The sequence below is a fragment of the Ranitomeya imitator genome, chromosome 4, assembly GCF_032444005.1.
Source record: "Ranitomeya imitator isolate aRanImi1 chromosome 4, aRanImi1.pri, whole genome shotgun sequence".
Classification (NCBI taxonomy): domain Eukaryota; kingdom Metazoa; phylum Chordata; class Amphibia; order Anura; family Dendrobatidae; genus Ranitomeya; species Ranitomeya imitator.
In genome coordinates this window covers 356721143-356734368 of record NC_091285.1, presented here as the reverse complement: position 1 = coordinate 356734368, position 13226 = coordinate 356721143, and the positions used below count along the sequence as shown (strand labels likewise).

At 41.0% G+C, this 13226-nt stretch overlaps 1 protein-coding gene across 1 annotated transcript in view; it reads right to left on the bottom strand.

Annotated features, from left to right (window-relative positions):
- Positions 1-13226, bottom strand: part of COG5 (component of oligomeric golgi complex 5) — a 477042-nt gene that overhangs the window by 141117 nt on the left and 322699 nt on the right. The window contains exons 12-13 of the mRNA XM_069765057.1: positions 12841-13045; positions 7324-7485 (exon numbers count right to left, since the gene is read on the bottom strand). Coding sequence (XP_069621158.1) covers positions 7324-7485; positions 12841-13045 — 367 coding nt within the window. The remainder of the gene's footprint in view (positions 1-7323; positions 7486-12840; positions 13046-13226) is intronic.

Below are 13226 nucleotides of genomic sequence, written 5' to 3'. Positions count from 1 at the left end.
TCACAATTTCTTTCAGATCCGTTCCTGCCATAGTTTTTTTTAAATTAGATAATTTCTTCAAATTAAATGTAAAAGTGTCTCTCAACTACTTTTACGTGTTCTATGTTCAAGAAGTTTATATGTTCTCCCCGTGTTTGTATGGGTTTCCTAAACATCATCGAATTTGTGTGGTATTACATGAAGGCAAAATGATTTGTGCAAACCTACAACCAGAGAAGATCTGTGGTTAGTTCTCAAAGATATTTGCAACTTTGGCTGTGACCAGTTCATTCAAAAACGTTGTACATGCATACCTAGGGGGATTGAAGCGTTGACGCTGTTTTAAAGGCAAACAGTAGTCACACCAAATATTGATTGGATTTAGGTTTCACTTTTCATTTTGTTAACTGATAAAATAAACTATTAACAGTTCAATTTTTATACTATTTTTACAGGGCACCACGGTGGATCAGTGGTTAACACTGCAGCCTTGCAGCGCTGGGGACCTGTGTTCAAATCCCACCAAGGACAACATCTGCAAGTAGTATGTATGGTCTTGCGGTGTTTGCGCCGTTTCCTCCAAAGACATACAAAGAATCTAGATTGCGAGCCCCAATGGGGACAAGGATTTTAACCCCTATCTGACCTCGGACGGGATAGTACGTCCGAGGTCAGATCCCCTGCTTTGATGCAGGGCTCTGCGGTGAGCCTGCACCAAAGCCGGGACATGTCAGCTGTTTTGAAGAGCTGACATGTGCCCGTAATAGGCGCGGGCAGAATCGTGATCTGCCCGCATCTATTAACTAGTTAAATGCCGCTGTCAAACGCAGACAGCGGCATTTAACTACCGCATCCGGCCGGGCGGCTGGAAATGACGTCATCGCCGACCCCCGTCACCGCGCTGTGCCTGCTTCTAGCCTCCCATGGAGGCTATTGAAGCATGGAAAAAGTTAAAAAAAAAAAAGTTGAAAAAAATGTGAAAAAAATAAAATAAATATAAAAGTTTAAATCACCCCCCTTTCGCCCCAATCAAAATAAATCAATACAAAAAATATAAAATCTACGCATATTTGGTATCGCCGCGCTCAGAATCGTCCGATCTATCAACTAAAAAAAAGCAGTAACCTGATCGCTAAACAGCGTAGCGGGAAAAAAATTCAAAACGCCAGAATTACGTTTTTTTTGGTCGCCGCGACATTGCATTAAAATGCAATAATGGGCGATGAAAAGAACGTATCTGCCCCGAAATTCTATCATTAAAAACGTCATCTCGGCACGCAAAAAATAAGCCCTCAACCGACCCCAGATCACGAAAAATGGAGACGCTACGGGTATCGGAAAATGGCGCAATTTTTTTTTTTTTTTTAGCAAAGTTTGGAATTTTTTTTCACCACTTAGATAAAAAATAACCTAGTCATGTTAGGTGTCTACGAACTCGTACTGACCTGGAGAATCATAATGTCAAGTCAGTTTTAGCATTTAGTGAACCTAGCGAAAAAGCCAAACAAAAAACAAGTGTGGGATTGCACTTTTTTTGCAATTTCATCGCACTTGGAATTTTTTTCCTGTTTTCTAGTACACGACATGCTAAAACCAATGATGTCGTTCAAAAGTACAACTTGTCCCGCAAAAAATAAGCCCTCACATGGCCAATTTGACGGAAAAATAAAAAAGTTATCGCTCTGGGAAGGAGGGGAGTGAAAAATGAACACGGAAAAATGAAAAATCCCAAGGTCATGAAGGGGTTAATGACTGTAAAGTGCCACAGAATATGAAAGCACTATATAAGTGAGCAAAATAAATAAAAAATACTTTGCAGCATTTTTCCACATGTACCTAAATTATTTTTTACAATACTGTGTATACACATTCAGTATACCATACGCAGACATACACATAATGCTCTAGTATTATTTATATAGTTTTCAAAGAAAAATCCCAGAATGAATCAGTAATGGAAGAAGCAACCTTAAAAATACAGAATTATATGGTGGGTTTCTCTATGTCTACCCGACGATGGTAGTTTGCACTTAATAAAGAATGCAGAAAAAAAATCAGAATAAACCATTCTCTGCCTTGTAATGTCATGTACTGAGTCTCAGTTTTCTATTAGTGAATTCAAGAGTGCAAATAACAGATTTTTTTGTGGTTTACGGATTTTAGCTCAAATTTGTCTGCAAGATATTTCCTATAATCCATCGTTCTCTCTATTTTGGATTTAGCACATAAGTAGTAGTTTTCAGCCAGGGATTACCCAAAACGCTTCCAAGCTAAACAACATGGACAGTTCGCTTGGCATAAAATCATATGTGTGTGTGTGCCAGTAAGCGGTGCACCTGCATTATAATGCATAGGGCATACATGTAGACCTAGCTGTACAAGGCTTATATCCTATACATGGCCTTAAAGGGAATCTTTTGCAATACAAACTACTCTAGTTGGCTCATAAGACACATGTATAGCTCAGGATTATACAGTCATTATCACATGGGTGTTCAAAGCAAGTACACCAGCCTCATCAAGTCGAATTGTTCTTTGTAGTAAAGCATGTAGCTTGTAGTGTGAAATCTGATAATAAATTTGATTTAATGAAAATCAAAACCAGAATTTTTAGACTAAATTCACATATCCAAGTTTGTAATGGACAGCACACAGATGCAACACGGATTTTATCTGTATGTGGTCCTTTCACATTACCATTCATTGAAATGTATGATTTGCATACATGAATGGATGAATTGGACCAAACTTTTAAATGTCACCGCTTTTTAAAAATTTTTTTGCACATTAATGTTCCGCAAAAAATAGGGTGTTTAAAGCCTGCTATAGATGGAGGGTGCAGCTTGTCACAGGCACTAGTGTTCGAATTCTAGGTCTCCTCACATCATGGATTCATATGCTAAACCACTGGTCTTACTAGCAACATACAGTATGAGGTTGGATTTATTGCAATGGGTTTGTGGTGTATGCTCCATTATTACCATATACTTGTCTGCTGTACAGTTTAGAGATCATTACAGGACGCTAGGGATCCAGGTATTAACTAGATCTTTAGTGTAAGCACATAAATACACTATATTCTATCTGTAAAACAAAAAACCCTAGATAGCAAAACAAGACAAATCTGGCCTGGTGAATGAGGTCTTTAAATGGGTGGTCCGAAGTCCAAATTAATATTCATCCTAAATCCCTATCTGTTTAGTGCCATAATCTAAACTATTGTCAAATATACTTGAATTAAAAATTCACTATCCTTCCCTAACTACACTCTCTGCTTTCGTGCTGTGTACTGTGTAATGGCCGTGTCTGACCATACAGGGACATGGTCTGATCACACCACAGCTCCTGGGCAAAGGAGTATACAGACAGGACAGCAGGGGATCACATCTGATGCTTTATTTGGGATAAGTCATTTGCTGCTCGTTTTTAACCTGTTTTTTCATCTCACAGAAAAAAAATCAGCTGTGATCCCCTGCCGTCCTGTCTGTATACTTTCAGTCAGACACAGTACACAGCAGGGGCACATTTATAAGATTATCTCAGCACAGGATCTTTTTTTCCATCACATACAATTGTGGAAATGATTCCTATTCCAAGATCTATTAATTAAGATGCACTTTCTGGGAAAACCCCCTTGGGGTTACAGCACCTGTATTTTTTTTATTTTTGTACAACCCCTTTAATATCACAGCTATTTCTCATTTTTTGCACCTTCCCTCTTCTTCTAAGAGCTAAATCATTTTTTAGTTTTCCCATCAATTTTTTTTTTTTTTTAATCATTTTTCTTGTAGGAGGAATTGTTTCAAATAACACCATTCCCTTTACCATATAATGTGCAGGAAAGCAGTGAAAAAAACATTCAAGTGGGGTGTAATGGTGAGAAAAATGCAATTCTGTTTTGATTTTATTCTTGTAACAGCTTTTATTTTATTAGTTAATAACTTTTATGCTTTGAAAGACCAGACTATTGTAGAGGCAACGATATGAAATATGTTTTATGTTTCTGTTTTCATTACTTTTAAGAGGAGGAAAATGCGATGATTTGAATATACAGTGGGGCAAAAAAGTATTTAGTCAGTCAGCAATAGTGCAAGTTCCACCACTTAAAAAGATGAGAGGTGTCTGTAATTTACATCATAGGTATACCTCAACTATGGGAGACAAACTGAGAAAAAAAAATCCAGAAAATCACATTGTCTGTTTTTTTAACAATTTATTTGCATATTATGGTGGAAAATAAGTATTTGGTCAGAAACAAAATTTCATCTCAATACTTTGTAATATATCCTTTGTTGGCAATGACAGAGGTCAAACATTTTCTGTAAGTCTTCACAAGGTTGCCACACACTGTTGTTGGTATGTTGGCCCATTCCTCCATGCAGATCTCCTCTAGAGCAGTGATGTTTTTGGCTTTTCGCTTGGCAACACGGACTTTCAACTCCCTCCAAAGGTTTTCTATAGGGTTGAGATCTGGAGACTGGCTAGGCCACTCCAGGACCTTGAAATGCTTCTTACGAAGCCACTCCTTCGTTGCCCTGGCGGTGTGCTTTGGATCATTGTCATGTTGAAAGACCCAGCCACGTTTCATCTTCAATGCCCTTGCTGATGGAAGGAGGTTTGCACTCAAAATCTCACGATACATGGCCCCATTCATTCTTTCATGTACCCGGATCAGTCGTCCTGGCCCCTTTGCAGAGAAACAGCCCCAAAGCATGATGTTTCCACCACCATGCTTTACAGTAGGTATGGTGTTTGATGGATGCAACTCAGTATTCTTTTTCCTCCAAACACGACAAGTTGTGTTTCTACCAAACAGTTCCAGTTTGGTTTCATCAGACCATAGGACATTCTCCCAAAACTCCTCTGGATCATCCAAATGCTCTCTAGCAAACTTCAGATGGGCCCGGACATGTACTGGCTTAAGCAGTGGGACACGTCTGGCACTGCAGGATCTGAGTCCATGGTGGCGTAGTGTGTTACTTATGGTAGGCCTTGTTACATTGGTCCCAGCTCTCTGCAGTTCATTCACTAGGTCCCCCCGCGTGGTTCTGGGATTTTTGCTCACCGTTCTTGTGATCATTCTGACCCCACGGGGTGGGATTTTGCGTGGAGCCCCAGATCGAGGGAGATTATCAGTGGTCTTGTATGTCTTCCATTTTCTTATTATTGCTCCCACTGTTGATTTCTTCACTCCAAGCTGGTTGGCTATTGCAGATTCAGTCTTCCCAGCCTGGTGCAGGGCTACAATTTTGTTTCTGGTGTCCTTTGACAGCTCTTTGGTCTTCACCATAGTGGAGTTTGGAGTCAGACTGTTTGAGGGTGTGCACAGGTGTCTTTTTATACTGATAATAAGTTTAAACAGGTGCCATTACTACAGGTAATGAGTGGAGGAAAGAGGAGACTCTTAAAGAAGAAGTTACAGGTCTGTGAGAGCCAGAAATCTTGATTGTTTGTTTCTGACCAAATACTTATTTTCCACCATAATATGCAAATAAATTGTTAAAAAAACAGACAATGTGATTTTCTGGATTTTTTTTTCTCAGTTTGTCTCCCATAGTTGAGGTCTACCTATGATGTAAATTACAGACGCCTCTCATCTTTTTAAGTGGTGGAACTTGCACTATTGCTGACTGACTAAATACTTTTTTGCCCCACTGTATATATATATATATATCTTTCTATGGAATCGTCTAAGGGATACTTCCGTCTGTTTGTCTGTCTGTAACGGAAATCCCGCGTTGCTGATTGGTCGCGGCCGGCCACGACCAATCAACGACAGGCTTAGTCCGGCCGCGAATTGGCCCCTCCCTACTCTCCTCAAGTCACTGCCCCCTCCCTACTCCCTACTAATGTTTTAAAATGATAAAAACAAAATAAATGGTGCTATTCTCACCTTCCGCCGTCCACCAATGCGGGCGATGCTGCAGCCAGATTCCGTTCCCAGTGATGCATTGCAAAATTACTCAGATGACTTAGCGGTCTCGCGTGTTATATACTACGTTGCTGTGTTAGATACTGCGTGGGCTGTGTTATATACTACGTGGGCCGTGTTATATACTGCATGGGCTGTGCTATATACTGCGTGGCCTGTGTTATATACTACGTGGGCTGTGTTATATACTACGTGGGCTGTGCTATATATTATGTGGGCTGTGTTATATACTGCCTGGCTGCTATATACTATGTGGGCAGTGTTATATACTGCGTGGGCTATGTTATATACTGCGTGGGTTGTGCTATATATTATGTGGACTGTGCTATATATTACGTGGGCTGTGTTATATACTATGTGGCTGCTATATACTACGTGGCTGTGCTATATGCTACGCGGCTGTCTGTGTTACGTGGGCTGTGCTGTATACTATGTGGATGCTATATACTATGTGGCTGTGCTATATACTACGTGGCTGTGTTATATACTACGTGGCTGTGCTATATACTACGTGGCTGTGCTATATACTACGTGGCTGTGCTATATACTACGTGGCTGTGCTAAGCGCGACGTACATACATACATACATACATATTCTAGAATACCCGATGCGTTAGAATCAGGCCACCATCTAGTGTATATATATATATATATATATATATATATAATTATTATTTATATTTCTAAACATTTTTGTTATTATTTTACTTTAGTTTTTAGTACATTTCGGCATAAAAATACTGTGGTACTGCTTATAGTAAATTGCAATACTACAGTACTGCAGTATATAGTGAAAATCCTGGTATCCTATGAAGCTCAGCCTGTAGTTGTCCTTGTCAGGAATACAAAGATGGCAGCAATGGGGGACTTCATCAGGCTTGCAGAGGCCACCATTGGTGTCCAGCAATATTATTCTTATAATTTTTAAGTCCTGTTTTCAGCTTAGTAGAACTTGATATAGGCAAATATTGCTGCCTCCTTGTGCAAGCATTTATAATGTAGCAGGTGGCAAGCAACGGAACCAGAAAATAAATCTTAGAATCAGGTCTTCACTAAACTCATAGGTGCCACTTTGGATAGGAATATATCATCTAGTTGCGTGGAATTGTCACATTGTAACCGGAGGTCTACAATTACGGTACCTTTAGCTAATGTTAGGTCATAAGAATGGAGTTTATGTAGTACCACATATACATAACAAAATAGCTGTAACATATATCACTTTCAGTTAACACTATGGAAGATGTCTGCCATGAAATGTTTTCCCAAAAAGGGGAGCAAAGAGCAGTGCACAAGAAAATGTGGGTTTGGAAAAAAAAAAATAAAATAAAATGTGCTAAAAATTAAGAAATGTACACATATTGTCACAGTTTTGATCAAACATGGGCATAGCCTTCTGATATTCCACATACCTTGCTATAGTTTTGAGTATACTCTCCAGTTCATCAGCTGAAGGAGGATTCCGACCTCCTGGTGGGAAGACCAGATTGATAGGGTCAAAGAGCCTAGATAAGGATTTAGACAGGTAGGCACCTTCATATGGTTGCAGGGAGTCTTTCAGAGTTTTCTCTGGACTAAAGAAGAAATATATATCATTAGTCATGAACTGTAATAAATATGCCCCTATAAGGCTATATGCACACGTCAGGATTTCTTGCAGAAATATTCCTGACAAAAAACGGACATTTCTGCCAGAAATCCGCATGCGTTTTTTTTGCGTTTTTTCATGCGTTTTGACGCGTTTTTGGTGCGTTTTTTTCCAAATGCATAGAATAGCGGGAAAAACGCAGAAAATCCGCAAAATTAATGAACATGCTACTTTTTTTTACTGCGATGTGCAAAAAACATGCAAAATGCATTCTAAATGATAGGATGCATAATGTATGTGTTTTTATAGCGTTTTTATTGTGAAAAAACCGCGAAAAAACCTGAACGTGTGCACATACCCTAACACCTTACAGCAAGTTTCTCAGCCAGTGAGATGTAATGATATAAGTTCTGATCTCCTGGTCTAACCTCCTTTATGAGTGAGTGTGGAAGGAGGGACTCCACTGCGGAGTTTAGCTGTGTCACCTTACAAAGCCTCCTAGCACTCTCAGTTCTGCTGTACTGGCCCTCTCCCCCACATTTTCTGTCCAGAGATGTGCCAGTGTCACACTTTCATCTGTTGTGCATAACTTGTAATCATTCTGTAGTGAGGTCAGAGCTTGCTGCCATTATATGTCACACATAATGACAGCTCTGATCTCACTATAGAGTGAGTACAAGTTGCCTCAGCACAACAGAAATAAGTGTGATCATGAACACACTCAGTAATCAGGAGTTCTGATAGAAACGTTTGTAAAGTGACACATCTAAATTCTGCTGCACAGCCCCTCCCTCCACACTGACTCATGCAGGAGGTTAAAACAGATCAGGGATGTATCATTACATCACACAGACACTGATAAACTTGTGCCAAAATATGGTGAAGTGTCCTTTTTTTCTATGAGTGTTGCGGCCTGTTGAACCCCTTCCTGACATATGACGTATTTATACGGCGCTGTGAGGGCTGCGTTCCTGCAAACCACCGTACATATATTTATTCTCGATCGTGCGGGCTCACGGCGAGCACCGCCACGATCGAGTGTGGGTGTGGCGAGTGCTAGTACTGATCGTGAACGTTTAACCACTCTGATGTAGCTGTCAATAGTGACAGTGACATCGTGGAGCATTGCACAGGGAGTGAACTCACTGTCTGCTTCCATCAGCGCAATGTGATGTGATCGTATTGTGCTGATGGTCTCCATGGTGACCCCAGGCCGCAAGATGGCAGCGGGGTTCTTCAGGGAAGGTGGCCTGTGAGTGCCTGCTAACAGCAGGTACGGACATGTCTTCTCCCTGCTTGTCAGATGCTGCTCTGATGCCCTGCAGGGTAGAAAAAAAAATACATATATTTGGTATTACCGAGTCCAAAATGACTCAACCTATAAAACTGTCCCACTAGTTAACCTCTTCAGTTAATACCGTAAAACAAAATAAATAAAAAATGAGGCAAACTATGCTTTATCATTATACCAGCAAGCAAAAAGTAAAACGCGATCAAAAACACCAATGTAATCAAAAATAGAACTGCTGAGAACGTCATCTTGTCCCGCAAAATACAAGCCACGATACAGCTCTGTCAGCAGAAAAATAAAAAGGTTATAGCTCTCAGAATGAAGCAATGCAAAAATAATTACTTTTTCTGAAAAATAGTTTTTATGTATAAAAGCACCAAAACATAAAAAATTACATATATGGGGTATCACTGTAATCGTACTGACTCAAAGAATAAAGCTGCCTTATCAATTTTACCACACGTGGAACTGCATAAAAAAACAACAACAAAAAGACAAACAATTTTTGAGTTGCTGGTTTTTGTTCATTATGCCTCCCAAAAATCGGAATATAAAGAGATCAAAAAATGTCACGTGTCCTAAAATGAGCGTTTGCATCAGGTTTTCCATGTAAATCTCTGAAATACACAATTCAGATTTAACCCCCAGCAGAATATCCCTTAAATGAGGCAAAAGGAGCCACTGTGGACACCATAGGACCTGTGATCCGGTGTTGTCAGTCTTTTTAGTCGCGCATAAAAGCGCGGTCGACAACAGTTTTGTGCACTTCTGAAAAGAAGGGCACCGCTGATCAGAGGACAGACAGAGTCCAGAGTAACTCTGCTGCCTCACTATAGTGAATGGATCCATTGGGGTTTTCATTTGTCACGTCACTCGGAGATTTAGATGGAAGCCCCAAATTAAGTGCTCAGCGTAGAGGGCCAGATAAATGTGCTGCTAAATATTAAGCTTCAACTCAATCCACGAAAAAAAAAGTCTCCACCCAGGCCCGTCATCTCTTAACGCAAATATAAAGGGCTTCAATTTTACTGGTAGTACAAAGGCTTAGGAAAAGCGAAATGGCTCCTCACCCCCAAAAGAAATTCAGCAAATTCTGCGCTTCCAAATCCAAATGCCCCCCCTTTCCTTCTGAGCTCCAGTGCGTCTAAACCACATTTAGCGTCCATATGTTTCGCATCTCTGTAGCGATGAGAGCCCACCTAATTTACAGGTGCGTGCCTTCAGAAGCATGAGCTGGCCACTACAACGTACCAGGTACTACAACGTACTGGGACTACAGAGTACTGGTCAATACAACGGCAGTTTGCAATTTTTACTCAGCAACATCCACTACTGCTTGTTTCTGGAAAAACACCCATGGAGTCAAAATTGTCAATACAGCGTAAATAAATTCCCAATGGGGAACAATTTCCAAAATAGGGTCACTTGAGGGGGGAATTCTGCTTTTCTAGCAATTAGGACCTCTGTATATGGAGTCAGCAAACTATTCTAGGAAAATCTGCGCTCCAGGAGGCAAATAATCTCTCTGTTCAACCAGTCCAGCTACATCTGGACATCAATATGGCTTCCAAGCTTTACACTGTGCCTCAAAAGCAGTTTTCAACCACATATGGGGTATTTCTTTACGGAGGAGAAATTGCACAACAAATTTGGGGGTCCATTTTCTCCTGTTAAACTTATGAAAATGCAAAATTTGGAGCTGAAAACAGTTTTTTGTGGGGGGAAAAAATTCTCTTTGATTTCTTTTATATTACGGCTCGACGTTATAAACTTCTGTGAAGCACCTGGGGATTAAAGGTGCTCACCAACTCACTTTAGCCCAACTCGCTTTAGCCAATTCTAACTCTAATGGAAAAATGGAAATATATATTTTTTATTTCATTATTTTTACCTAACTAAGAGGGTGATAAAAGGGGGTTTTATTTACTTTTTTTTTAAATTTTGATCACTGTGATAGGGTCTATCACAGTGATCAAAATGAACCAATAAGAAAAATTTCCTATTGTTGCCGGGTGCCGACCAGCAGATCTCAGCGGGCACACTGCGCGTGCGCAGGCCATTTTCTCCTGGAAGAAGACGCCGGCAGCCCGGGTTCATCACAGGGCACGGACAACAGAGGTACCGGGGGGTGGGGTGGATCAGAGGCCCTATTTCTCTCTCCTCTGATGTGCGATCACATCGGAGGAGAGAGAAGTTAAATGGAAATTTTTTTTTTTGCGGTCACCATTATCTACTATATAATTGTCTAAGGGTCACTTCCGCCTTTCTGTCTGTCTTTCTGTCTGTCTGTAACGGAAATCCCAAGTCACTGATTGGTCGCTGGAAAACAGCCACGACCAATCAGCGATGGGCACAGTCCGGCGGCAAAATGGCAGCTCCTTACTCCCCGCAGTCAGTGCCCGCTCCGTACTCCCCTCCATTCAGCGCTCACACAGGGTTAATGGCAGCGCTAATGGACCGCGTTATGCCGCGGTGTAACGCACTCCATTAACGCTGCTATTAACCCTGTGTGACCAACTTTTTTACTATTGATGCTGCCTATGCATCATCAATAGTAAAAAGATCTAATGTTAAAAATAATTAAAAAAAATAAAAAATCGTTATATACCCACCGTCCGTCGGCCCCTCGGATCCAGAACAGGCCTTTCCCGCTCCTCGCGACGCTGCGGTGACCGCTCCATGCATTGCGATCTCGCGAGAGGATGACGTAGCGGTCTCGCGAGACCGCTACGTCATCCTCTCGCGAGACCACAATGCACTCTTCAGACTGGAGCGCGCGAGGAGCGTTGGTAACCGCTTCGATCCGGGGGCCAACGGAAGGTGAGTATATAACTATTTTTTATTTTAATTCTTTTTTTTTTAACAGGGATATGATGCCCACATTGCTATATACTACGTGTGCTGTGCAATATACTACATGGGCTGTGCAATATAAAACGTAGCTGTGCAATATACTACGTGGGCTGTGCAATATACTACGTGGGCTGGGCAATATACTACGTGGGCCGGGCAATATACTACGTGGGCCGGGCAATATACTACGTGGGCTGGGCAATATACTACGTGGGCTGGGCAATATACTACGTGGGCTGTGCAATATACTACGTGGGCTGTGCAATATACTACGTGGCTGTGCTATACACTACGTGGCCTGTGTTATACACTATGTGGCCTGTGTTATACACTACGTGGCCTGTGTTATATACTGCGTGCATGGGCTGTTATATACTATGTGGCTGTGTTATACACTTCGTGGGCTGTGCTGTATACTACGTGGCTGTGCTGTATACTACGTGGCTGTGCTATATACTACGTGGGCTGTTATATACTACGTGGCTGTGCTATATACTCCGTGGGCTGTGCTATATACTCCGTGGGCTGTGCTATATACTATGTGGCCGGCCGCGAACAATCAGCGACAGGCGCAGTCTGGCCGCGAATTGGCGCGGGATTTGAACCACGCTTCGCTAATTGGTCGCGGTCGGTCGAATCCTGTGTATTCAATGTATTGTAAAATCTTCATAAATAAACTACATACATATTCTAGAATACCCGATGTGTTAGAATCGGGCTACCATCTAGTTCTGTTAATAATCCTGTAGAATGTAAGTCCGCAAGGACAGGGTCCTCTCCCCTCTGTACCAGTCTGTCACTGTAAATTTGTTTACTGTTCACTTAATGTATAACCTGTATGTAACCCCTTTTCTCATGTACAGCACAATGGAATTAATGGTGCTATATATATAAATAATAACGGTGATCGCAACACTGGGGTCGGTAAAAACTGACCCGAATCATGTTTTCTGGTAGCCGAGACCCTGGATAAATTCTGACTCTGGGGAGCACAATAAACTTATTCCTCAACGCCACTGTGGTTTAAGTACCCGTTAAAAGGCGTATTGTTAAGGGGTTAAACATGTTGCTGACCCATCAGAAAACAAGCAGGATCATATGATAAAAATGTATCATATATCAAATAAATTCATTTAAATCCAATTTAACATAATTCGCAAAAAGCTATTTATTACTAATTATAACATGTTTACTTACTCGTGATCAGGCTTTTTCACTGTGAAAACATCTTGTGTGTCATCTTCAATTTGCTGCATCTCCGAGACAAACTCAGAGCTGCCACTACTTGTATAGGAACCCTGTAAGGTCTGACTGTACTGCTGGAGACGTTTCCACAAGTCATTGTAAAGTCTTAACAGTTTAGGATACTCTCCTTCAAAGGCCTGTTTCAGGAAGGTGGACGCTAGGAGAGAAGACGGAAATGTGGGCAATGTCAAAATGGGAAAGTGGTCTCTGAGGAACATGTACAATAAGTTAGAGCACAAAAGATTGTCTTCTATTCAATCACATCTTTATATCCATATTTTCATATGTTGAATATGATAAGATAAGGATAGGTTAATTTTCCAAGATGGGGTTTGTAG